The 27,412-nt window shown below is 42.3% G+C and overlaps 2 protein-coding genes across 5 annotated transcripts; both read right to left on the bottom strand.

The window, feature by feature from the left end:
- Nucleotides 1-1,950: 1,950 nt before the first annotated feature.
- On the bottom strand, nt 1,951-14,543 carry LOC119342154 (calcium-transporting ATPase 5, plasma membrane-type-like). Of its 4 annotated transcripts, none has more exons than XM_037613994.1 (35): nt 14,388-14,543; nt 14,051-14,302; nt 13,269-13,385; nt 13,144-13,186; nt 12,516-12,631; nt 12,297-12,428; nt 11,811-11,900; nt 11,594-11,663; nt 11,423-11,493; nt 11,255-11,338; nt 11,095-11,172; nt 10,912-10,983; nt 10,618-10,701; nt 10,461-10,543; nt 10,285-10,393; nt 10,142-10,197; nt 10,027-10,069; nt 9,867-9,950; nt 9,392-9,529; nt 8,334-8,399; nt 8,155-8,250; nt 7,374-7,484; nt 7,142-7,306; nt 6,609-6,668; nt 5,985-6,149; nt 5,639-5,755; nt 5,439-5,537; nt 4,837-4,974; nt 4,570-4,670; nt 4,416-4,461; nt 4,190-4,324; nt 3,078-3,185; nt 2,900-2,991; nt 2,519-2,610; nt 1,951-2,432 (listed from the first exon to the last, which is right to left on the bottom strand). In XM_037613994.1, exons 2-35 carry the CDS (start codon nt 14,210-14,212, stop codon nt 2,407-2,409), a joined length of 3,249 nt encoding a protein of 1,082 aa, XP_037469891.1. In that variant the 5' UTR covers nt 14,213-14,302; nt 14,388-14,543; the 3' UTR covers nt 1,951-2,406. The 4 variants fall into 4 exon arrangements, with proteins under 4 accessions (XP_037469891.1, XP_037469892.1, XP_037469894.1 ...); XM_037613995.1 differs by having other exon boundaries at nt 12,516-12,628; XM_037613997.1 differs by lacking the exons at nt 14,051-14,302; nt 14,388-14,543 and having other exon boundaries at nt 13,144-13,182; nt 13,269-13,386.
- A 1,316-nt stretch (nt 14,544-15,859) lies between these two features.
- LOC119342155 (serrate RNA effector molecule-like) lies at nt 15,860-25,822 on the bottom strand. The gene is made up of 12 exons (XM_037613998.1): nt 25,513-25,822; nt 24,892-24,941; nt 24,045-24,099; nt 19,041-19,115; nt 18,818-18,892; nt 18,673-18,720; nt 18,492-18,560; nt 17,641-18,411; nt 17,506-17,554; nt 17,196-17,410; nt 16,898-17,128; nt 15,860-16,312 (listed from the first exon to the last, which is right to left on the bottom strand). Exons 1-12 carry the CDS (start codon nt 25,743-25,745, stop codon nt 16,252-16,254), a joined length of 1,932 nt encoding a protein of 643 aa, XP_037469895.1. The 5' UTR covers nt 25,746-25,822; the 3' UTR covers nt 15,860-16,251.
- Nucleotides 25,823-27,412: the final 1,590 nt, after the last annotated feature.

Raw genomic sequence — 27,412 nt, 5'->3', positions numbered from 1 at the left:
CACATACATGAAACATGGATATGAAACTAGTGGGCTTGTTGCCCCATGCCATGCCCACCACTTCTCCATGAAATCTTTTTGAAGATATTTGTACTTATCGAAATCTCAAATGTCATGTTACACTCAGCGTCGGAGTCGGTCTTCCCTTCTACGCGGCCACACTGGTTGTCCCATGAGTCTATAGAAGGTGTAATCCAAATCTTTCCCACCCTCATTCTCAATGATCATGTTGTGCAAGATCACGCTGGCTGTGATGATGTACCAAAGGGTCTCTAAACCCAAAACCTACCTAGCTAGTCCGCACAATTGCAAATTGGGATTGTAAAATCCCAAAAGGCCCTCTCCACATCTTTTCTAGCAACCGCTTGAGCATTATGGAAATAAAGTTCTTTCTTACCTTGGGGCTTGAAATTGGCTTCCAAAGGTAGCCCACTTCGGATATATCTCGTCCGCAAGATGGTAGCCCGTGTTGTATGTGCGACCATTTGCTTGAAATTCCACATATGGTGATTCGTCATTGGCTAACTTTGCAAAGAGTGATGACCGCCAGAGCACATTGATGTCATTGCAAGATCCAGGCATAAGAGAAAATGCATGCAATTCTTCAACCTTCAGTGCATCCAATCAATTGATCCAAGCATAGAAACCCACGTGTTTTGTTCATCTCCAAAATTCTTTGAGTGTCATGAGCATTCGATGCTCTCAAATACTCTGCTCCAAACACTTTAACCACCGCCTTCGCAAATTTATTGACGCGCAAGATTGAAGTGCTCTTTCCCATTGTCAAGTTATTATCAATGAAATCAGCCGGAACACCATATGCCATCATGCGCAATGTGCCATTCACCTTCTGGATAGTGTTATGGCCAAGATCTCCGGCGCAATTCCTCCCCTGCTCAAAGAACCGATCATATTGCTTCACACAATTAGCAACGTGAAGGAACAAATCCCAAGACAACCTATGCTTGTGTGGGAAGTATCACATTTGAAACAAAATTGTTGAGCATCAATCTGTTGTGCCCATCTTGCCTAATCCTACGAATCACCTCATAGCTGAAAACGAACCACCATGCTTCAGCCTCTTACTTTCTTGTGCATCAACAAAACTAAAGCAATGTCCTCCTCTTCGTTCATGTCATATTCCTCTTCGGACGAAGAATCATCCCACATAGAGGGTTCAAATGAACTCATCTACAATAATACTCATCTATAATAATACAATAATTTCCATTGCAATCTACTCCTCTGTGCAGAACAACAAAATAAGAAGTGAAAAAAAATACCTTCTAGGCAATTCCTCGAACACCTAGCGTACAAGGAGGAGGAATCCGGCTGGCAGCTCGTGGGAATTGAGGTGATGGCCGTGCCTGGTAGAAATGGCCTGGGAGGACATTGTTGGCGCCACGGAGGACGAGCTTGCGGCAAAAATGGTGATGATGTGCCATTGACGCCATCCGAAGTAGCGGCGACTCGGTTCTGTCACGGCCATTGCGTGGTCAACAGCGACACTTTGGCGGCCACTAGTCCACGTCTACATCCATCAAATGGGCGGCGACGGCTGGCCGAAATAGCCTCGAATCAGCGCCGAGGGCGTACTGCGAACTCACAACGGTGGCATTGGCGGACAAGATCAAGCCAGCGGCGGTCGAGGGGATAGGCAGGGCACTACGGGATGAAGTTTCATCATGTCAGTTGGTTCCGGCTGGGAAATTGTTTTACGGTAACAGGCCGGCTGCTACAAATTTGCAGCAATTGGGGGCAAAATTTAGGGCTGCCCAAAAAAGAAATTGCAGTACAAGATAGATATAGCGCAGGAGCATCATATTTTGGTCCAAGGGCCCTAAAAACAGTTTTTTTTCTGGCAGCTGCCCTATTATGAATCATCTGTTGAAGATGATCCAAGTCGGAAACAGCCTCATCATTTGAGCATTTGAAGATAGAACTCCAGTGTAAATTTACCAGAAAATTTCCGCTAATTCTTTCTTATTGCTTGCTAGTTTACTCAACCTGAACAAAATGAAGGTCTGACACCCCCAAGGCACCTAGGACTGTACTAAGCCTACGATGTGTGTCCTAGCTACCACAACTTATTTGCATAAAAAAATGTCACCTTCCGTAGTCAACGAACATTCACAAAACAGTCACTTCCGTGGCGATGCTACTGATTGTCTTCCCAGGTAGGATTTTCATTTATATTAACCTGCATCACGATGAAGCCCCATAACCATAATGATTAACAGCAACGGTTGCACTTGACCTGTCCCTGCATTGGAAGCTTCTAGTTCACTGCATCTCCTTGTAGTAGAAATAATCCGCAGCTCTGCTCCACTGGGAGAGGTGGTACGGGTCGGGTTCCTGTTCTTCGGCTGACCCATGTCTATTTACACCAGGTGATTTGCATCCTTTTTAGCCCTGCCTGCCTTCCTCCTCGTCTGCGTTACAGTACGCGTTAATGGTAAGCTAGTTAGACCAACGTTGATGCAGAACATTATCCAGTAACTATAGAGTGGAGACTTACCTCGACGTGATGATTTCCAACAAGGCTTGAAATAGGCCTGGAGAGGTCTTACAGGAACAGGAATGAATTTCCCTAGGTAAGCCAAAGGCCAGCTGGAACATCAGAGAGAAAAGGGAGGTCAAAACTTCACAAAATGTCCATGATGAGATTACAGTCGAAAAGTACATGATAAATAAAAACAAAAAACAGATGTTAGAACACCCCGGGAATGTCTAGAGTGCATGTTAATATGAACCTTAACCTAGTCACACAGAAAATGGGGGCCAAAAGGCATCTGGATCAGTAAAATAACTGTATGACACATTGATTACATAACCTTAAAACGATGGATAGTGTACTAATTGCAAACCTTGCATAAATGATAAATTTTGAAGTGTGTACCTTACGACGCCAATGGCAACTGAAACTAACCATAGACTCCAGTTAAGTCTCACAATTTTAAAGAACTTTCCCAGGAATTCAACTATTAGTATCTGGCAAAGGAGAGAGCAACTTTATCACCACTTCATGGACAAGAATGATAGGACATTCAGTGCAACAACCATGCATGTCCTGTTACCTGAAACACGGTAGTTACACAAACTATTCCCATGAAGAGGTGGTTCTTTGTTACTCCTTTGAAGACATTCCTTTCCTCAGGCTTACGCGCATTGAACTCGTTGAAGATCTGGTATAAAACGCAAATCAAGTTTAAGAGATCTTTGTTCAGAACTACATAAAACTAATATTAGTAAGTACAGTGTGAGGCAATTTCTTGATTCTTTTTTTTTTTTGGTAATGATAAGTTTACATAGATCATAATACACTCGGGTGGTTTACCTCAAACTGGGACCGCCACTGCATTTGACAAGATCGCACTTGTTGATTCCCAAACTGGGACCAACTAATAATAGTGTCTAGCAGTATGTACGGCCAAGGTTCCAAAATGGCATCAGACTGCTTATAGGCTGATTCCCAATCAACTATCAGGACTGACAAACTAACGATACATTTGCGACCTACACAATGTTTCATAGGACACTAGCACTTGTTGATAATTAATCAATGACATTTCAGCATTTACCCGAGCAATGTTCTGGGCATCCTGCTTTCTCCGGTTTCAGGAGAGAAACATACATAACTAGGCAACTACCGGTGGTACTTAACTAGGGCTAACTTAAATTACACATATGTTGAAACCTTAAGACCAAGCCACTGAAGTGGCTGGTTTAAGAAAAAACCACACGGTAATTGACAATAAGGACATATGCCCCTTTTCACATCATGAAGACTTTTTGAACAACCGGAGGAATTTTATTTCGTAAGACCTCGGGCCCTTGACACATGCCCCTTTTCACAACTCAGAGTTACACCATGGAGCATAAGTAGCAATGCTTTTGTTACCATGTTAGGTCAGATACAGGCTAGCCAGTCACTATTCATGGTGTCAGCTCCACAGCAAGTCTAATATTTTACAGAATGCAATTTACACTGATATATCCTATTATAAGGAGTAACTTAAGTTTACATGGTAGGTCAGTTTATTTAAGATGACAACCACTGCCACTATACTACCCTTAACATGAACATTTATTAGATAAATCAAATACCAATATTAATCTATCTAAAGAGCACCATAGAATTTAAGTAACACCCTGTTACAGTTGTTGAATCAGAAAATATCCAACCAACCTGGCAAAATACAAATGTATTGAAGATAAATGTGTTCTTCATTTTCTCGGCGTTATCTGGACTTTCATTCTGCAGCCGTAGAATCTTTTTTCCAGAGAAATTAAAGATAAGAAGGATTGCTATTTGGTAAATGGCCTGCAAAAATTCCATGTAAATCAGAACAACAGAAGAATATGAAACAACAATTGTATGCTCTAAGAATACAAATGAGTCACGCAAATTCAACCTGGACAAACAAGTTTCTCCACATAATATTGGTCACAAGTGGCTCCCTGAAGTAGAAAACAGGGAAAATATTGTAAATTATGTAGAAAACAGTTCAACTCATTTCATGAAACATATAATGCGATACTCTAGACAGGTAGGGTGATATTACATGCCTTCGACCAACAGGCTGTCTCTTCATAAGGTTGTCTGTTGGTGGTTCAGTTGCTAAAGCAAGAGCTCCCAGTGTATCCATGATAAGGTTCACCCAGAGAAGCTGCAAATTAGGAACATAGTGCATGAGAGCCAACCTTGGCATACAAGTGTTTGTACTTACAATTAAGATTTCGGCACATCTTTCATGCACAACAGAAGTGGCAATGGCAGTAATGAAAATATTAGAGATTGAAAAATAGTTGGAAGAAAAAAGGAGAGGTCCCAACCTCAACAGCATTTAGAGGCACGTCACCAGATGACACAGCTGCAATAACATTAATCACAAGTGCGGCAACGTTAACAGTAAGCTGGAACTGGATGAATTTCTGAATATTTGCATAGACAGAGCGTCCCCAGCGAACAACCTAAAAAAGAAAAAGAGATAAGAGGTGTAAGTGCACAAAATCACAAGAAGGTTGAGCGACCAGAATTTGTGCCTAAGCACAATCTACAAAGGATTTTGCATATACACTATGTTTAAGTCTTAACATGCCATGGCTATTCAGCAGCATAAGACAGCATATCAGAACATGTACGGGCTTATATGTGCTTCTCCATGAACTGTACTCTCTACACACTGTCAACCAATAGCATTTTTTCTCTCTTTTGGCAATGAAGCTGATAGCAATTAGCACAAAATATGATATCACTCACAGGTTACTTTGATGGTATATTGCCGTCAAAGCACCATGCCAGTTTGTTACAGAAGAAAAAGTCCATCATGATGTCCCTTCGGGGACATCCCATAAAAAAACTCCATCATGATTGCTGAGAACAGTTATCCTTCATAAGAAGGATTTCTTCCAAAAAAAACGTAGAAAACACTAACCTTCACAACAGATGTGAAGTCATCATCCAAGATTATAATGTCAGAGCTTTCTTTAGCAACTTCTGTCCCTGACATGCCCATTGCAAGACCTATATCAGCCTATACAACAGATCAAGCATTAGATATAAGAATAAATCAGAAGCTTCTGCAATATCAAGATAAATGACCACTAATAGCTTATCATGAGTTACACATGACACCTCATGCAATGCAGGGGCATCATTTGTGCCATCACCAGTGACAGCCACAACATGGCCTTTCCTTTTCAAAGCTTGGACAAGCAAAAGTTTGTCATTTGGAGATGATCTTCCCATGACCTGAAATTCAAAGTTAATTAGTTGTCGAACAATCAGAAGAATGTCAGAAACTTCAAAGAAAATGACTTCCTGAGAAGGATAGAAAAACTAGAAGTTATACAAAAGGATTCACCACTTCAAATGACTTCAAGTAAGTCATAAACATCATTGTGCTTAGTACAGATAAAGTTTATTACTTCAACACAGTATAACATATATACACAAGGGACTTAAGAATGGAGAGAGTTACAGTTATCTTGTCAGCAATCTCTCCTCTTGCAATTTCAGACATCTCGCGGAACGCTTTTCCCTCTATTACAAATGGCTCTGAAATAACACCATTTGCATCTAGTATTCCGCACTCCAACGCTATTGCCTTGGCTGTTTCAATATTATCTCCTGTGACCATGCGCACCTACATGTACAAATGTAACAAATATTAAAGCCAACAAAAGAAGCAGTGACATTCAAAATGGGGAAATGACGAAAAAAATCCATTTTAAGGAAAACAAAAACTTTAAGAAACTAACATGTTTTGTAACGATTGAGAAACTAACCAGCAAGGTCAAAGTTTACAAAGAGTCATGTTTTATGAATAGGACACAAACAATTGAACGTCCCAAAATACAAAATAAATTATATGAATAGCATCATGGCATAGGAAGTAAAGAAACTGAAAATGGCTAGAAACCTTGCCCAGCTACAAACATGATGAGCCAATCCTGTGAGAAGTAAAAGGCTAGACCTAATTGAGAACATGAGAAATACCATGGAGGATTTAGCTTCACAGTTCATTCCGTCGATGACTAATATAGATTAGAGGTGAAACATTTCCAATGAGAACAAGAAAAATAAGAACACAAGTAGGATATACCTTTACACCAGCATTTTTGCATAATTGTACAGCATTCCTCACTCCTGGGCGACATGGATCCTACAGGCGAAGAAACTCTTTATAGCAGGAGTAATAGATGGATATTGTCATCAAGTAATGCAGTATGACTAACCAGAAGAAATTATGCTTGCAAATTATGATGCCTCATATATATACAAAAGGCGATGAATCATTTAGAGATAATATGATGCATACTGGTATATTTCATGTTTTAGCAAAAGCCAGAAAGCATGGATAGGTTGTGAAAATCATAAGACGATGAATCAGATCAGCCGTATACTATCTGTCTATCTGAGCATACATATAGCCGCAAGCTGATGCATCAGTGAAACATATATTTGATTAACTGAATACCCTATGTTCCCAGCACAGGCACTATAGAGCATGGAATAGGACACTATACACAGGGCTATCTTTTGGTATCGGGAAGCAACCCTAGTTATTTGTGTCAAACTCAAAATTAAGAGATACAATCAATCTGAAAGTGAATCTACCGAACAATAAGGACCAACCTTTATGCCCACAATACCAAGCAGAGTCAGATCTTCCTCAGGTAACTTCCAATCAGCTATGTCTTCCTTCGGAATTTTTTCAATATCACATTGACAATATGCAAAAGCAACACATCGTAGTGAACTCTTTGCCATGTCTTCAATTGATTTCTTGTACACATTACGCTGCAAACATTTCAACATTGTAAGAGTGCATAAGAAATTGAGGTGGCAAATTATGCATGGCAGTTACCTTCTGTGCATCCATTGGCTGAACTGAACCATCCAGAGAAAGCCAACTTTTGCAAGATGATAGCACTAACTCAGCTGCACCTTTCCAATGGATGTGGACCCCGGTATCTGACTGCAATTAGTAACCAAACACCCTTGAGGTAACATGAACAAAAAACTGGGCTACGAAACAATAGAAAACAGGAGTTTTTACCAAAACAACGTACACACTGCGTAATTCAAATCATAGATCTGTGCATACTAAAAGACATAAGGTCCAAGGAACACTCTCCTGATGCTATAATCAGAACAAATGCTCAATGGCATCCAATGCTCATATCGAGAACTACTTGGCAATACCAGCCATCTGTGCCGTCAAAAGTAACTGGTCATCACGAAGGGGACTCTCAAAACCCTTCTGGTTGGTATAATATTAAACTTAAACAAGTTTGAGAAACTGTTTGCCACTGGTAGATAACCCTATTTGAGTGCTTCAAGTGAGAAATATGGCTCGTCCTTTAAGCCATGCCCGGGAGATATCCAGCAGGAAAACAAACATCAGCCTACCAGGAGCCAATAGTCCTGAAGCTGTTAAACTTGATAGCGTCAACTCTCACAACTCACAAGCACTAATAAACAAAACATATATTACCAACTACATGTGGTAAATTACGAAGGATTGGAATAATGAAGCACCCAAATATAAATAAGCCTGAAAAGTGGTTAAATTCTTCATGGATACACTCGTCTAATTCACGAATTTAGATGTACCAATGGTTCTAGATACATATGCGCCTTACTACCTGCACTGCAACACCACCTCGCTTCTTCTCTGAGTTAAATGGAAATACATGAAGAACTGAAGATTTTGACCGAACATCGTTGAAATCCATCCCTATCTGTGCAAGGTGCAACTGCGTTAGGCCAAGTCAACAAAAGAAGCTTAAAGGAGACACTCTGTGTGAAGCAAAATCAGTAGTACCTTAAGGCCCCAAGAAAGAATGGCTTTTTCAGTTGGTGAACCTGTAACATCAGCTGCTCCCCCATCCTATACATTGAAAAGAAGACAGATGAAATTTTGTGGAAGCAACTGATATATGTAGATGACAGTTAGCATAGAATTCTCCCTAGACTGCCTCCAAGCATCTGCCCAGTTCTGATTTCTGTCTGGTTAATGGCAGGAAATAATAAAATTGGGGTAATTTTATGAGATCATATCTTTAACTCGGACAGTGCCTTTACAGGTAACCAGCTGTTAACACCCAATTTCCACACTGCTAAGAACCTCGAGTGAGCATAATTTTCATGGATTTGGTGGAACTGACAAAGTGTTGACAGCTGATACATTATTCTGGACTCCACTGGATCTCATTTGAAATGTGATTCAATCTCCGCTTGCTACTTTCAGAAAGTAGTTAGTAATCTCCTGCCTGACGCTTTCCCAGTTTATCAACATGCACAAGCAAGTGAATAGGAGTACTGCAGAGAAACTACAGAACGTGCATGTTTCTAGCTGCAAGTGGAGGCCAGGTGCTTGTTGTCCACTGTTGACCACTTATATTTCAAACATAGCAGGACCACGTGCAAAGTTCACTCACTCCCAGGCGATTAGCACAGAAGAGAACACTAAGTTGAACTCCTATAATAAAAGTAAAAAATCCTGAAAAAACATTAAAAATAAAGATCGGATGGTGAAAACTGAGCTATTACCATCTCCAATGTTCCTCAAATAGCATTATGGACCACCATGTTTTACATAAAAAGTAAACTAACAAATCTTTACAAAGTGGCTGTAACCAGTCATAACTTAATCAAAATTGCTGATCTTTTCAGTTAAATCTAGGCTAGCTGGGTTATACATTACAGATTGGTGACCTGTATGTTATTGCTTTTCTGGACAATGGATAATGCATGTACCTCTAATATAATAGATAATTCAGGTACCTCTGATATAATAGATAATTCAGGTACCTCTAATTTAATAGATAATTCAGGTACCTCTAATAATATTAAAAGAAGGAAGAAATAAAGTTGATATACCTCTGGCAAAAATACAGTTCCTGTAGTGTTTTGTGCAATTCCTTCAATAAGCAGTGCCGCTGAACTGCTTGAGATTGCCCTAACATCATCACAAGGATCCAACCTTGTCCCGATAAAGTGTGCCTCCACAACTGTCATCTACATAATCAATAATATAAGGATTACAAAACGAACCACGATGACATGGTCTTTAAAAGGCCACAAGCAAAGACAAAATTAGCAGAAGATGTGCTTGTAACCAACAACAATAAAGAAATGTATTATCAACACCCAAAGATCCTGGCATCAAATTGGTGATGTTTTTGTGTTAATTTTGGTTCTGCGATGCTGACAGAGTGACAGGTATGTTCCAAGACTTAAAGTAAATGGAAAGAATTAGCCTCTTGTCAGGGCAGCGTATTGGGACTTGGAATAGCATCATGACAGATCTTCAAACGGTGTTTCATGGCACAAGCACCAGATTGATTCTACAAACCTTATTCAAGGTGAGAGTTCCTGTCTTATCACTGCATATAGTAGTTGCTGATCCCATTGTTTCACAAGATGAGAGCCGCCTCACCTAAATAAAGAAAGTAAGGATGATAAAGTTTCCTATCATGTGAATGTTTTATACAGAAATAGGATTGTTTTTTTACCAGCGCCTTGTCTCGCATCATCTTTCGCATTGAATACGCAAGTCTGAAACCACAAAATATAGATAGTCATGTGACTGAAATTTTCAAGTAATTTGCACAGTAAGGAGATCCATACGTCAATGTTACTGCCAGTGGAAGTCCCTCAGGCACAGCAACAACTACGATGGTTACCTATGGATAGTATTACACAAAATCAGGTCACCAAAGGATGAAAATGGTTCAAGATATTAGCTGTATACTTGTACAAAAAATACATACGGCGATTGTTAAAATTCTGATTGCACCCATAAATCCTTGTTTGAGACCAGTAGTTCCAGCCCGAAATTGAACAGTCCCATCCGGATTCTTGGTATGTCCAGTAAAATATCTGTAGTTCAGTAAGTGGTTATAAAGAGTATGTATATTTGTTTGTGCTGCATTATCATGCAAAATACCTTATCGCAAGCACGCCAAGTACAACACCAGCTACTGACAGACCCACCATGCCAATAAAAGTAGCAACACCATTCAAACGCACCTACTCCATGGTTGAAAGGGTCTCATCAGTATTCATTCATGCAAGAATATAGATGAGTCTGAACAGAGATTAACCTGCAATGGGGTTTCTTCACCATTATCTTCAGAAAGGTTAGCCATCAACTGGCCCCATTCAGTGTTGATACCCACACCTGTTACCTTTGTATTTGATAGGCAAAGTGGATAAATATTATGATATATAAAGTCTAACCATTAAGAAACGAAATATAGGAAAGGCACAAATAAGGGAGAGAAAAATGCTATGTATTGTGACACTGAAAACAGTAAGTTAGCCTAACATGTTGCTTAAACACTTAAGATAGTGCCCCGCAAAAAAAAAACTTAAGATAGTGGTAGTGTGGTACTCACCAACATAGAACCATAGCCATCTGCAACCTTGCAACCAGACATCAAGAACGGAGCCTTTTGATCCTTGTGAACCTAAAAAATGATATGACATCATGAAAATCCGAAGAGGTGTGTTTGAGTCTCGCCGCAAAAAAGAAGTATGTTTGAATCGCCACAAGAAAGAAGTTTTGCACCGGAACTCACAGTTTTTGATTCCCCAGTCATACTTGATTCGTCTATTGCAAGAGAATGGCCAGATATCAGGATACCATCAGCAGGAACCTAAAATGTGAAATAATGAATGTAAGCAAATTATTCTAGGGTGAAAAAATAAACAGAGTTGACAAATAATATACCATCTTACTTGGTCACCAATATTCAGCGGAACCACATCACCGACAACAAGCTCAAATATTGAAGTTCGAAATCTTTTACCACCTCTAAGAACCTAATTAAAAGATATGGTAAATCAGGAATGTAAGCAAAAGTGGGAATGCTGCACAAAAATACAGTTACACATGATCATACTCACCTCTACTTGTATGTTCTGTTTCTCCTCATTCAGATGTTGAAATTGAAGTGATTGCCTGTAATCACTGGTTGCTAGATAGATCAAAAACAAAACAATTAGATCACAGCAAGCTAAAGGTGAAGACAAAAACAAAACAAATATAATAGGAAATGTGCAAACTCAATCAATTACCGGTGACAAGTATCACAAGAAAAACAGCTAAAAAAATACTTCCCCCCTCATACCATCCTTCCTCAACACCCTAGATAAGAGAAAAAAAATAACAAATGCAGTTATAGTTATCCTTAAAGCATGACAATTATTCAAGTTCAAAACTACCATGGCTAAGGAAGATGACATGATGAAAGGCTAATTCTAAGGAAACAATTAGTGAAGAGGTAGAAAATACCTCTGTGGCCATGCCCAACGTAAGAGATATGGCAGCAGCTACCATTAGAATGATGAGAGTTAAATCTTTGCATGCATCAAATATAAAACGCTGCAATACCAAAATTCAGTATGGTTAAAATTTGATACCAAATATGTTGAAGCATTGAAATTGAGTTGATGTTGGACTGAAAGAAAGTCTCATAGGACTACTTCGTAATCAACTTTTCTAATATGCAGCATAGATGCACTTTAAATTTTCCAATAGTGACCTTCGAATTTCGTGAGGAGCTTATGCCAAAATACAACTTTTATGTAACTGGAACGCTTAACCCTGCTTGGACACACAAAAAGCATACACTAAAGAAGGAACGATGAAGAGATATGTAGACACTAGATAATGAAGAGAGCAGATGTCCCATAAGGAAACTGAAATTGCAAGTGGCTAGAAACTTGCAAGATTGACCTTGTGCAATTTACTTACAGAAATAACATTAAAAAGCTATACCAGTATGTTTTTTCTTTTCTTGCGTGGATATGTATTTGCTCCGAAAACATCCCTCCTTTGTAACAACTCATCCTCAGTTGGATTAATTCCCATGTCTAAATTACTCTTTAATAAATCTGACAGCCCCTTAACCTGAAAAGAAGAGTGTCATTACACACAAATGAATAGCAGCAGGTGACGAGGTTAAAATAAATAAATTCTAGCTCAGTGTTAACTTACTCCTCTAATTTCCTGAAGAAGAACACTATCATGATCTCTGTTTAAAGTTTTAAGCTTTTCCAATTCAATTGGAAAACTTCGAGAGCCAGTTGCAAGTTGTATACCAGTATAAGCTTCTGCCCAGATGAGGAACATTGAAAATAGCACAAGAATATAAATTACATTGTATGCAAAATAAGCACGGATACAATAGATGGACTAATTGCAAGTATAAAGTGAAAAGACTGCCCTTTAGAAAAATACAACTGAAATGGCAACAATAAGACAAGCAAAATGATCAGGGAAAATGTGGAGAATAGGCTGGTAAGACAAATAAAGATAGCGGCTGCATTGTACGAAATAAATGAGCTGGAAATTTTGCTGTAATATTGCACATTTAGAAGTAGAGATCAATTTTAAAAAGGCAAATCAGAGAAATGAATGACTACGGCTACCAATGAAATTTGGGAACTGTTTTGTTTCATGATGTTTGCATATAACCCCACCATTTGGTACATTGTGGCTAAGAAGCACAGATGCAATCTAGGAAGGAAATGTAGAAAACCAAAGTTATTCTTACCGTTTGGGTCAGTGCCATCCATAAACATAGCATAAAAGAAGCACTTGGGTTAATGGTATGAATGAGTACCTCTGGGATCATTTTCTCCAGCTTCTTTGAAAAGAAATACTGCCTGGAGAATTCAAAATTAGAATGAACAAAAGAAGACAGCCGAAAGAGAAATAGGGTGCATAAGCTGCAAAACGACACGTTACCCGTATCACTTGTGCATGTGATCGGATCGTTCTTCTTATTATCTCTTTCTCTTCCTCCTTTTTAAGGTCTAGAGTATATCTAAAGCGACGTGAAGCATTCAGCACGAGAGCAGCTTGCTGAAAGGAGAGAATAGACATATTTATCAGAACTAAATAATAAGTAAGGCTCATATTTGTGTACCCCGAAGAGTCCTTCACCTGTAGCCACAGCAAACTGTAATGAACCCAACTCACAACTATTATGCAAAAGTGCCTGGTTAGCTGAAGTATAAGTGTGATTTTATAGCTGTAGTAAAAGTGTTACTGTTTGCTTCTTTCTGTAATGTCCCAAACCTGTGAATACCACAAAAACCAGTATTGTTTGGATGAATGAATGACAGACCTCTGGTTTCAGTACTTTGGTTGTGTTTTCAGTTTTATTATGAGAAGTTATCTGCCGCTCTGTGCATGTGCACGGCAGTAAAAAAGGTAGTGTCGCCAAACAGACTCCAATGCCTTGACTTAGAGGAAACGCGGACAAAAAATGAAAGTAATATGTAAATCATCGGGTCAATGACATGTCAGTAAACCTCAGTGTAGTGTATCCACTAGACGAAAAACATTAGTGTTTGATTATTCCTCTTCTACCCCCTCTTCTTCCTGCGCAGAATTAGCACGTCCCGATTCCAGCCAGGACGGAATCAACACCGGAATGGCGATATTTTGGGCATTTTGCGAACCAGCAGAGTCCGGCTTAGATCACAGTCTGACGGAAAAGGGTGAGGGGAGAAAGGATCCCGTACCCTCCATCGGAGCAAGCTGTCGTGGGATGCGTTCTTATGGGGTATATCGAAGGCGTCACCGAACTCCTCCTCCTCCTCCCCCTCCGCGCCCGCCGCATCCTCCGGCCTGTCCCGCTCCGGCGAGCGGATCTCCGGCGGCGTCGGCGAGCTCCCGACCGCCATGCCCGACAATCAGACACCAGCCAGCCGCCGCGTCCGCGGCAGCGCTCGCAGGAGAGATGACACCGACACCGACGACGACGACCAGAAACCCTGCAGATACACACACACACAGGAGCACTCAGACAACCAAATCACCGCGGGATCGATCGAACACCTCAGGGATCACTCGCCTCACCTGCCGCACCAGCCGTCAAGGCTCTAGAAGGTTCCACGGGCGAGGCCGGCGCAAGTACGTTGCGGCTTCGCCACTGTGGTGCTGGTGCGGAGCTTGGTGATTTGTTTTGTTTTTTCTGTCTCTGCGGCCCGGATTTCGGTCGCGAATGGGGACTCGTTCTCGAGGAGATTGTTCGGGGGAAGCTTCCACGAAGCTGCGGCCGCCCCGCGAGCCTCCTCTCTCGCTGCCACGTGGGCCCGGCCGAAGCCTCAGAGCGGCCGAGCTCGTACCGGCCGGGCGGGGTAACGTGGTGGGAGCCCGGCTGTCAGTGAGAGTCGCGGCTCGGCGCGGGAGGCTCGGATCGGAAGGAGGAAGGCGGGGTTTGGCGCGGGCGCGGCGGGGCGTGGGCCGGCCGGTTTGAAATGAGAAGGGGAGGGGTCACCGGGACTCCGGGAGCCGTCGGATCGAGCCCATAGACGGCCGGGATGCAGCGTTCCTTCGTGCGTGTCAGCAACTTGCTTGACACGAGAGAGTGCAAGAAAGATGTGATGATTTTAAGCCTTGGTTGCGGTGTGTTCAGTCCAAGGGAAAAGTTAGAGATAATTGTTGCCTCTTGTATCTCCGAGTGGCACAAATTAAGACACAATCATTTTTGTATGATTTCGAATCGCCTCTTGATGATTTTTGCATCGCCTCTTGAGATGGTTCTAAGTTCAAAACAGATATGAAATCAAAGAGACGACACCCTTGCATCACCCATAATGACTTTCCAATGTAGGAGTAGGTGGCATGTTCTTCCTTTTCTTTCTTTTTTATTTATAAGGGGACATGTTCTTCTTCCTTATTCCTTAAGCTCCATGCATAGTCGCCACACTACTAGTTGGCCACTAGGCACTCACAAACGAAACATGCCGCGGGATACGATGGATCTGTGGTCAAGTGGCCGGCGTGGGTCACGGGCAGCTTGTCACCTTCCAACAGGAGAGTTGGCCGGCGGGAACGTGGAATTTGTTACCCTTCCCCCGATAGATTCGTTGCCAGTCAACAATAGAGACCGGGGCCTGGCAAGTACAGAGGGTCGGACACTGACGCGACGGCCGTACTGTATGTAGTAGTATTTCCCTCAGAGAAGAAAAGAAAAGCGTACTGTACTGTATTGATTGTTCGTACGCCCGAGTCCACATCGCTCGTTTTCTGTTGCATACGACGCAGTCCACGTCGCTTTGTTACTACGCTCCCAAAATCTCGGGCCTACGCTAAGAAAACACTCTTGGTACCTCAGAATCCCTGAGGATGAGCCGGCCAGTGTTACTAGCACGTCAACGACTGCGGATATATATCCTGAGTTTACCGTGGCTTGGCTCCAACGGCCTTGCAGAAGCCAGTAGCTCTCTCGCGCATGTCCAGAGAGCTGCACTGCCAGCACATGGTTTTCCAGATCAGGCCAAAGCGTACAGACTGGAACGGTCCGGAGTTCCAGGAAACACAACTTGTGAGCAGTTTTGACCAATCAGGGTTCCATCTACCAACCGTTTTCCTGTATATAAATTACAGATTGCATACACGGTGAGGAATATCTGGTCTGGATTTCTGGATACGGCAGCACAGACCTCTACTCTGTCTCTCTCTAGATGGTGGAAATTTTGAAAAGCTAAAAATTTCTGTTGGAAATACACACTCCACAACCGTGCTTTCAGTGCGCCAGTTGCTTTGATTTCATGTGGTTCGGTTTTAGAAGCACCAATCAGTATAACATAGCTCACGGGACGGAGCACCGCAGCCGTGTTCCTCCGCCACGGTCAAAACTAATGGAGATGAGCAAGGTCCCGTTGCGGTGGTTGTATCGTCCACGGCTTCAAAGATTAAAAGGTCATACAGCACACGCCTACAGGCTCCGGTAGTCCAAAACGGTCACTTCATCTCCAGGAGCGTCGAGATCTTGATAGCTGCGGGTGAATGAATGAAATAATTAGGCAATGGGCAGGCAAAAGGGACTTCTAACTCGGAACTAGTACTAGGAACATGGTTTACAATGTTTCAAACTGCAGATGCTTATTTCAATGAAACCCTTGGTGACCTTCATCATAATTCTTAAGGCATGCAAAGTTACAAACTCTGAACTGATCCAAAGTTAGATAAACGTGTGAACTTTGTTGATCAGCTCGAATATGCTAAAAAATCACAATAATTCCATACTGAACTTCAGAGAACAGGATATCAGAACATGCACATCAAGACAATGAAACATAATGACGTGAAAGAGAAGTCCAGAGATAAATAGCAGTGACCATTATTGTTTAAGATATATCATAACTCTTGTTTTCGTTTCCACGTACATATGTAAATCTAATATTTAAAAAATATGCAGTACAAATTCCTACTATTTCTCACCAAGATCATTGAGTATTATTTAACAACAAGCAATTTTTCTGTCGGACAGCGTTTCAGAACGTCGAAAATAAACTGCTACATTCCATGGCGAGAACCATTAAGGAACAAAAACGCAACGGGATTGAGATTCAAAACTTTACCTTCGTATTTTACGGGGATCTTGCATGCGTGGATCTTGCATACGTGGATCATGCATTATAGGAAGTGGAGCATTAAGGATTGGTGATGGACCACCCATTGGGGGACCACCACCCCTTCCTGCTTTCCTAGGACGTGGACCAGCATTCGGCTCGAAAGGTGGTGGCCCACCCTGCTCCCTCAACATACGCATTGCAACTTCCGGTGGTGCGGGAATAAACGGCCCAAGTGGGCTGCAATAACAAATGAAACAACAATAAGAACAACATGGTGCAAAATAAACAGAAATTGCAGACTTACCCAGCACCAGGCACAGGCATCAGCATTGGAGGAGCTGGAATATCTGGAGGAAAGGCACCATGTACAGCCGGATCACCATAAGAATCATACATTGGATCATCAGGGTTTTCACTGGATCCATCAGGTTTTGATGAATCAACATTTCTGTCAAATCTACGGCCACGTTCATCTCTCAGCCGACTCTCAATCGGTGGCCGCTGTCTGCCCTTTTCCCTCTGTAAAATTGACCAATACAAACAAAAAGACATGAACTTAATTGCTGGCTTGCTGCCGATTTGCAAGTGAATATAAACCAGGCAATGAGGCTTACTGGAGCAGATTGTTGCATGATCGGTGTTCCCCCAGGCGCCTTGGGATCACTGCATCCAAGATAAAACACACCATAATCTAATTGCAATGTGAAACATTATTTTGCTAAAAAAGAACCAAGATGGAGAAAACATACTTCATATAGTTCTCAAAATAAATATCCTCTCTCACTTTTGAAGTCAGCTCCACCACAAAATCAGTATGCTTGAGTTTGAGATGCTTCGTGACAAACTCAGAAGCATGGAAAAGCTTTGTGCACCCCTTAGCTCCACAACCATATTTCCATCCATACTTCTCATCCCTTATTTTCCTGACATGTGGATCCAACACTTCACTAGCAGCTGCATCGATCTTGTCCTTTGCTTTCAATATTTCCAATGGATCCTGACCTTGAATCCTGTCTTGCCAGAATGAATCAAGTTTCTCCTCCCATTCAGCTGTATTTGAGCTAGGCCCATCATATGTCCTTGAGTCTGCTTTCACATGCCTTAGGCCTTTTGGCTCATTTGTCTCAGACATGCCATAATAATCCACACCATGGATACGCCACAAATAAGTGACAAGAGTGTCCAGCAACTCAACACCTTCAAGACCCTTCACAGTAGATGCACCCCGTATTATTACAATTGGGCCCATTGAACCATGTGATCCGCTGCCTGCTTTGTCGTCATCACTACTAGATAGAACATTGTTCTCAATACCCTTCTCAGAATCAAGTTTACAGATGAGAGCTTGAGCTTGTTCAATGTCAATGCTAATTCGCCGAGGCTCAGAACTGACTGGATGAGCCTTGGGAGCAGAATAATATAAATCATCAGGGTCCTTTCCAAGTTTCCCCTTTTTTCCATTTCCATTCACGTCATTATTTCCAGATTTGTTCGCTGCCGAACTCGTTAATCCTGGACCACTGCACGATGGGGAAAAAAAGAAGGTAAAACACATACTCACTTTCAAAGGGAGGAGGGCATGGGGGTTGGGGGGTCTTACGTGTCAAAATTTCCGCTCTGCAAATCTTGGAAGAATTCATTTGCAGTAGCTCTCGCAAGTTCGTTCCGTCTGCTTGTGCAAAGAAAGATAATAACTATCACCTAAATGGACTCCCAATAAATAGTAACAAAGGAGATAGTTCACTACATAATTGTGGAAGTATATTAAGAAACTAGCTAACCTTTCCATAACAGACTCAAGGTTAGTAGGATGGTACTTGTTTCTCAACCTACAACAGAATAAAGAAATGGGCCAGTAAAATGTCTGAAAAAAAAATGGTCACTAGAGGGCACATCAAAAGGATTCAATGGAAAAAAAAGTAATACCAATCTTCATTCTTATGAAGGTCAAAGTATGCTTTCTTCTGTGTTGTGATGTACTCTGACTTGTACTCCTCATATCTAGTAAAATGAACAGAACTATGTTACATAAACCATACTGAAAGTACACTGCACAACAAAATTGAAGTTCTATCACTATAAAGGAGATAGACTAGTTGTAGTTGAACTATAAGTCTGCCACCACGAAGAGTGGTTCAGCATAGCAGACCTGCTTTGAGCTTCAACAGGCGAAACGTCATCTTCAAGCTCCTGCATGAACTGCTTGTAAGACATCAGACCTTCCCTGTGGAGCATCAATGTTGGTCACGTCAATACAAGGAAAAGGAAACACAAGTACGGCGAAATATATCTAAGGAAAAATGTAATCATCCCTGTAGTTTACCAATGGGCTCGTTTCGCCCCTCTGCTTTATAATGTTCAAGTTGGTTCCTATAATTTCAAAACTGCTCACAGTTGGTACTCTTTAAAGAAAGATGGATGCGGACAAATTAAGCACAACATAGTGCTGCTTATACTTGAAAGGAGATGGTGTCAAGAATTACGAGTCGAGGAGTCGACGAGTCGAGCCGAGGTTGAGACTCATAGACTAATCGTGACTAGTCTAGACTACTGCTGGACTAGTCGACATGGTACTGTAGTACTCAACTTACAGTAATCAACTACTAATACCTAGTATGTAATTAAAAAACAGTATAACTAAGCAATCTACGAGCCTCCACAGCGATTTTAACGTTCTCGGCCGTTCGATCACAATATTGGACGTTCCACGATCTATCCACCATACCATGAATAGCATCTGCCTGTTTTTCACCTCGTCACCCGCGAGGCCCGCCTGGATCCAGGCCGCTACTCCACAGGCCGACCTGGGGATCCTCTTATTAATCGGGCCAACCAACCATGATAGCCGTATACAGGCCCATGGTTTCTGGCCCGTACTGTGCATCCCCTGCCTCTCTTGCTTTCGTCATGGGTTCCTCACCGCAGCCGCCGCGGCGCGCAATGTGGCAGTCCTACTTCCGCTTCCACGCTTCTCCGCTGCTTAGTTTCATCCCTTCGGTAGGGGCACACGCCGTCAGCGTCGTCGGGCCTCCATGTCGTTCCCTCTCCTGCCCCTTGCTTGCTTGAAGGCCATAATGAGCGACCTGAAACTGCCGTCATCGCCGTAATCATGGTGGGGTCGACCATCTCCCTCTTGCAACAATTGTGATTAATTTCGCCATCACAGTGTTACTTCCTCGTCCCTCGTCCCATTGCTCACATGTATTATGTTGCACACAATCATCTTCCTCTCTATCTTCCGTCTCATCTCCGATATCCAGTTCATCAGCCATGTTTCCTGCTTAGTTTCGTGGTAAGTATGAGGGTAAGGATTAAGGAACCACTTGATTTAATTTGATTAGGTTACCAAAAAGAACAAGTATGTCAAGTCGTCTGTATGTGGACCACTGCTTGTTCGTGTTAAGCATGATTGTTTCGATTAATGAACCACTTATGTGATGACAAATAGTTTCATGTTAAGCATGATTGCTCGTTGTCTTGTATACTTGTTGTTTGTTCCCTTGGTGGCCCCTGCCGTGTGCTGTCATACAAAATATGAGATGAATTATTCTATGTATACTCTGTCGTCTAGGAGCTGGGAGTGCCTTGGTGATGAAACAAAGAGCAGCAAAGCGATGAGCCACATGTCCACTTGACTTTCATCCCTTATTTTGTTTTCTTATGTTGGTTGGGTTCTTCCCCTTTGCTTCACTGCCCACTGAGCTTTTTCTTGTATTATCTCAGTCCCCTCTTGGATCTTCAAATGTGTCTTTTTGCAGGTTTCAGGAGACGCTTAATAATGTAATTTTCTCTGCAAAGATGGTATGGTGTTTACATTGTTTATTTTATTCTACAGATACTTACAAGATTGGATAATGAAACTAGGAAGGGAATAAAAAGTTTGTTCTCCTGTTTCTTGAATCAATTGGTATTCTGAATGAAAAAAACCATTCAAGGGACATAATCATGGAAACTAACTGTTTCGCAAAGGAATGAATGGTAAGCTACGTATGCATTTCCCATATCTGTACTAGCTGTATTTAAACTAGAACCAGATGATAAGTTATACAATTAAGTAAAACTGTAATTCACATTTGTATATCTTTGAAATATATGAATGGTTCCCTCATTTTTTTCTGACTTTGATTAATTTAGGATTTATTATTTCTGTCATTATTCACCCAATCACTTTATTTCCATACAAAAAAAATCATATACCATCAAGCAGTTACAGAAGAACATTTATAAACTATAGCGAATACCTTTTATTGCCACAGTAACTTGTTTTATCTCTTTCTGAATTGGAATGTTTATTTATTACTTAAATAATGAAAATTCAAGGTGAAATTTCAGAGTTTAGGTGAGGATGTAAGTTGATCATGTGGCGAGGATTTGGGAATCTCTGGTGCATTCCGGCCTGTAGTGTAAGCTCTTTGTGCTTGTCACTTAATATATCATGTTGCTAATAAACTGCAAGTTACAAGAAGTATAACTGCTTGGATTATTGACCATTTGAGGATTACGTCGGTGAAGAGGGATCTGGTACCTATTTACTAGATTGAGATTAAAAAAAGGTACAACGACTAGGGATGAAAACGGAGCCGAAACGGACGGAACTGGGTGCTACCACATTTGTTTTCTTTTTTTTTTGCAGAAGCGGAAACGAATACAGAAACCCCGGAAAGATGCTACCGGAAACACGGAGCAAATAATAGTGGACAAGGAAACAGAAGTGGGTGTTGACCGGAACATAAAAAGCCGTCGAGTCATAGAGAAATAAAAACAAAACAAACAGATTTAATGAAATGTTACCATGGCTACAAAATAATATGATCATGTAAGCAACTTCGCGTAGTATTGTAACAGTATTGGACAACTGCGAACAGGACCTAGTTGAGTACATATGTGGTAGTAGAAGTTGGGCCTCAAATCATCCTTTCTTCTCAGTGTGTCATCATGTGTTGTTTGGTGGTTGGGCTATAAAGCGGCCATAGGCCTATACTAAAAACAGAAATTCCATATTCACAGAAACGGAAAGTTACGTTTCCACGCCTGTTCTACCTGAAAACACCGTTCCGTTTTTGTTTCCATTTCCGCAAAAAACATTCCATTTCCATTTCCTTTTTGCAAATTTCCATTTTCGTTTTCATATTCCTCTCTGTTTCCATTTTTCCTCTGGAAAAGCGGAAACTTTCCACTCCATTTTCATCCCTAACAACGACTACCTCTTGAAGTGCTATCTTTATGTAAGAAGTCTGCTGGACGCATGGAACATGTCCAAGGGTCCTGATTTTGAGTACTGTTTGTGCTGTGCTGCAGCATGCCCATTTTATTTGAGAAGATAACCAATTCTATGGAGATATTCCACCGTCGAACTCCTCTGGGAGAGTTGAATTATGTGCAAAGATCAGACAAGGCTAGCCTCCGGTGTATTTCTCGATTATCTCTTCGGATGAACGTGATATAGGGATAATGTGAACACAAAAGGATTTTTGTGATTAGTGGATTGATTCTAATTAACAGTTGACACTTATGCTGCACCACTTACATTAAAAGATTGTAATTTGAATCGTTCAATCTTTAATCAAATGTATTTATTATCCAAATTTTCTTAATATTTCTATATACTTTGTTTAGGATGGACGGGTGTGACAACGCGCGAGTATATAGTATATACTATATACTCCCTCCGTTCCCAAATATAAGTCTCTTTAGAGATTTCAATAAATGACTACTCCCTCTGTAAACTAATATAAGTGCATTTAGATTACTAAAGTACTCCCTCCGTGCGGAATTACTTGTCACAAAAATGGATAAAAATGGATGTATCTACAACTAAAATACATCTAGATAAATTCATTTCTTGACGAGTAATTCCGAACGGAGGGAGTAGTAATCTAAACGCTCTTATATTAGTTTACGGAGGGAGTACATATGAAGCAAAATGAGTGAATCTACACTCTAAAATATGTCTACATGCATCCGTATGTTGTAGTTCATTTGAAATGTCTAAAAAAAGACTTAATATTTAGGAACGGAGGGAGTATTATACAATAAAAATTGAGTTGATCCACAGGAGGATCACATCAGCATAGGAGAGCATCAAGGGGAGGAGCTCAACAGCAGAGGGGTGGATCCAGGGGAGGAGCAGAACCAACGAAGGGTGAGCATCGTAATGCTCCTGGCCGCCGCCGCCGGCGGCAGTGGCGGCGGCCTGGTCCCAGGTGAGGCGGCTCGTTGTGGAGCGAGCCTGGAAAGCTAGGGTTGCAATTTTTCCCTCCCGCGGGCTGAGCTCTGCTCACTTATCCCTCCCAAATTGAGTCGATGGACTCAAACAATCAGACTAGTCTAGACTAGTTGATGACTAGTCGCTCCACCACTCGACTCAACGAGCTAGTCTACACTAAGAATCTAATCGACAATCAGATTGAGACAACTAGACTAGTCACAGTCGTTAGACTCATGACCATTGGATGGTGTGCACTCATTTTCTATCTCTTATCAACTTGTGGAAGCATTTATTTATATGCTAATCAAGCAAAGTAACCACATCCTTTTACATATTGTACATAATTGCCCAAGAGATCCAGGATGATTGCATCATTTTCAATTATTTAATCCTCGCATTGATTTAAGAAAAAAATCAGAAGTGTATTATTTCAGGTGGTTTGCAACAAAGGATGTTCTTTTATCCCTCAACATTGAGCACTTAGTTCAGGTCCTGTATAGTACAGTAACTTTTCAGTTGTAATGCTTGCACAAGGAAACAACAAGTACTTGGAAATACGACAAGCTTGAATGCTCTCAAGTAGTCAAGTTTGTAAATGGGCCCCCCAAAAAACTCGACATGTTCTGAAATTTGTATAACACAGAATGCAAAGCATGTACTCATAATCATTTCATTTAGCAGGTAAAATTAGTTGACTTAATACCGTCCAACGTGCATCAACAAAATGAATGGAGGTTGTTCGGAATTGCGCCCTCCATTACAGAATGCAAGGCATATTATGTGACACAAAAGTTCTATCATTAGAAAATACATTCAAATACAAAGGCAATGATATGTTTTTTCTGTTACAATGAACCACATTTTATTGACCAAATCATTGGTCGAACTTGAATCTTGAGATGTTCGGGCACGTTACATTTTTCGATAGAGGGAGAACATGCGTACCTACGGGAGTTCCCTGATCCTTCATTCCATCCACCACGTCCAGAATCATGCCAATCTATAGAATATGTTGGACACAAACCAAAATGCACGCCATTAACAAACAATTACATCCATAAGATACTAAAGTAGACAAGAAATAATTTATGTGCCCATATGCCATTCATTTTTTAAATGACTTCTCTTCATATTCTGCTACTCCCTCCGTCTGGTTTTAGTGGGCCCGTCGACCGGATTGGCAGGACCAAGGCACCCACGCACTTTACAGATATCAGCAAGCGCTTTGGAAGGAACGTAATTTAATGATGTTAATTTACCCAAAACTATTGGGCTAGCTAATGCCACCCAGGCACACGCCTCGTGCACCCGGACGCTGCATGAACAATCAGAAGGGAGGGTGCACGCGTGCGTTGGCTGGCAGTTTCCATATCATGCACACCTCTGTTTTAATCTTTGTGCATGCTAACCGTTACCTAATTAATAGCATCAAAAATGAAACGAAGAGAGATGATCAAGACAACAGCTGCCGAATAGCGAGCCATTTCCTTGAGCGGCCTTAGAATGAAGAACGTCGCTGTGTTTCCCTCCAGCCTAATAAACCCGGACAGAGGGAGTAGATCCTAATAAGGTAAAAAAAAGTATGCCCTGTCTTTGCTTTGATTCATGGTCCAGTATGATGACTACATTAAGTATGGCTCGCTCATAAGTCTTGACGTAACTCACGAGGCAAATGAACTCAAGCCAGACTTTCAACCTATCTGGAACTTAAAATCTAGTTTTAAATCTAATAGCGAACGTACCATATGAATAATTATTGAATACTGCATGACCCTCCTCCACTAATGCATACCTGGTGCACGATTGTTATGTCGACCCTGGCCACCATGATCATTCCCAAACCTAGGAAATCGAAGCACAGAAATTTTAGTATTTGCACCAGCGCTCAACCAAACTTGTAAGCACAAAAACCAGACATTGGTAGACACCCAAACAATCAGATAAATGCATCCTTTATGTTCGTTATTTTAACAAATAGCAACTCCGGGATCAAAACAAAGTGCAGCACCTAAAGCCACTTAATAAGCTCAGTCAGTGTATGAGTAGCTCAGGATTTTTATGGTGTTACTGGGATTCAGGAACTAAGAAGCGATTGCGAGACCATAACCAACCTCAACGTCTTCACTCACTTGGCCCCAATTTAAAACCACAGTTAGAAGAAATACAGCAGCATGCCTTGGACAGGCTTGTTGTGCACTGCAAATCCAGAACGCTACACCTAAATAATTCTAACCAATACGGCGACACCAATCTAAGGCCGCGATCTCTAATCAGCAACGAACGATCTCGAGCGACAGCAACAAGCAAGGGTCCAAGCAAAGCAAGCTCTGATTTGCTTGGTCCGGCTACCAAGCTCGCTGAACTCCCTCCATCCCTGCCCCAACCCCGCACCAAACTTTCGAAAGGCTCTCACCTCCTGTCGTCCTGCCCGCCACCAAGACGGCGCCGGTCGAACCCACCTCCTTCTGTCCGGTGCCGCTTGTTTTGCGCCGCCGGCGGAGGGGGGCCGGGGGGAGGCGGCGGGAGCACGGGCGAGGAGCGACCGCGCTTGCGGTCGCCGCTGCCGCCGGCGGAGGAGGGAGGAGGGGGAGGGGAGGAGGAGGCCCCAGGCGCCGCGCGGCGGGGCGCATCGGCGACCTCGGCCATGGGTGGTGGGTGGGTGGCAGCGTGGCCCTAGGCTAGGCGGCTTGATCTGGAGGATCTCCCGGTTCGGGTCGTGTCGGGTCGGGAAGGGGAAGGTGCGCAAGGAGGGAGGAGAGAGGGTTGGGTGAAAAGAGGAAACATCAAGGGAAACGAAGAAAATGTGTGATGTGTGGGACCGGTTTGACCTGTCATGCGGATGTATGTTTTTTTACAGAAAAAAGGCATGAAAAATACTGTGATTGTATAAGAGTGATGAAGTACTCACAAAGGATTTGTGCTTCTACCAAATATTGATTGCATACCATATATATTTTCTCTAGAGATCACTTCTCCTTTATGAAAAATGGTGTTTCCAGAACAGGAGACGTCTGGGGAATGCCGTTCACGCTCGCCTCCCCTCTCCGTCGCGCCGCCGCCCCCACCCACTGCCACTACCGCCGCCTCCGGATTGGGATCTTCCATCCCGCCCCTACGCTTTGTGCCCACTCCTCGCCTTGGCGTTGAGATAAAAAGGAAGCATGTGTGCGAAGCGGAGGACTCCAGATCCAGTTCAAGCGCGAGCCCGGAGATGGGATCTTGGTGGTGGTGGAGGCTTATCGGAGAGCAGTCTCCACCACCACCATCGGGTGCATCCATATTGGTGTCGCACCCGTTGGCACCGTGGGCAGAGACCACGACGGAACGTGCGGAAGACATCATGGCGAGAAGACGATGGGCGGCACCTCAGTGCTTGATGGGGAACTCACGCTCCACAATTGCACGTCTAGACATGCTACGGGAATCAAATCCGGTGGCTGCCCTTCGGGAGAGATTCAAGTGGCACCAAATTGCTGCAGGCATGGCTGAGCTCAAGGCAATCAAGACAGAGCGAGACTTGCTCACGATAAAATATCATATCCTTCAAAGCACCTGTGTGACGTCAAAGCAACCGAAAGATAAGCACAATCCCTCTCGCCAGTGAAAGATCAAAATCCCGGTTGTTAGTGACAGAGGTTTGTCCGCTCTAGCCCGTGAAGTCTGTTCAAATTCATCCTGTGATCCCTTGGATTTTTCTACTCCTGCTCTAGATGTTTGGCCAACTACCGAGGTTGCCGAGACTCACTCCACTGCATGAGTGTGTGTGTAGTTCCATCCAGACTCCCCCTACGAGCCATCCTCCTCGCATGATCCTGGGGCGCACGAAGATCGCGTACTACAAGCTTTTGATGCCGGAGCGTCGTGCCCAGAGGTCGCACCGTGGAGGCCAGGCCCGCGCCCCGCATTACGACTGACCTTCCTCTGACCTCGAACGAGGAGGGGGAGCCACATGCTCAAAGGAGGCAATCTTGGCGGTTGATCCAACCGGCTTTGGGTTGGAGATGGCGGGTGCCACCGTCGGTGGGGTCGATGTGACGCCCAGGTAATTAAGCTACAGTGATCCTCTGCTAATGGTGCCACGTCACCTCGTTTATAGTTGCTAATCTCGAGTTAGTTCGAAACCGATTCAAATTCAAATTCAAAAATAGGCAAACAATAAAAGTTTTCAAATATTAAAACTAAAATGTTCGGAGTGAACCAAATATTGCATAGATAATTATGGTGGAGAAACCACACTTTTATAAAATGTTTAAATACTGTTAAATGAATAAAAGAGTAGCAAAAACAATTATTTTAATGCTTTAAAAATAATA

Source organism: Triticum dicoccoides, chromosome 7B (genome assembly GCF_002162155.2).
Source record: "Triticum dicoccoides isolate Atlit2015 ecotype Zavitan chromosome 7B, WEW_v2.0, whole genome shotgun sequence".
Lineage (NCBI taxonomy): Eukaryota > Viridiplantae > Streptophyta > Magnoliopsida > Poales > Poaceae > Triticum > Triticum dicoccoides.
Note: the sequence above shows the minus strand (reverse complement) of the source record. Positions and strands in the feature narration are given on the sequence as shown.

Coding starts and splice junctions, on each gene's coding strand:
- LOC119342155 (XM_037613998.1), bottom strand. CDS start 25,745: ATGGCCGAGGTCGCCGATGCGCCCCGCCGCGCGGCGCCTGGGGCCTCC. Junction 24,100..24,891: donor ACATAACAATCGTGCACCAG/GTATGCATTAGT, acceptor CATATTCTATAG/ATTGGCATGATTCTGGACGT. Junction 17,411..17,505: donor TCATGCAACAATCTGCTCCA/GTAAGCCTCATT, acceptor TCAATTTTACAG/AGGGAAAAGGGCAGACAGCG.
- LOC119342154 (XM_037613994.1), bottom strand. CDS start 14,212: ATGGCGGTCGGGAGCTCGCCGACGCCGCCGGAGATCCGCTCGCCGGAG. Junction 7,485..8,154: donor GAGGTGGTGTTGCAGTGCAG/GTAGTAAGGCGC, acceptor TACTAATTGCAG/TCAGATACCGGGGTCCACAT. Junction 5,538..5,638: donor ATGCCCCTGCATTGCATGAG/GTGTCATGTGTA, acceptor TCTGTTGTATAG/GCTGATATAGGTCTTGCAAT.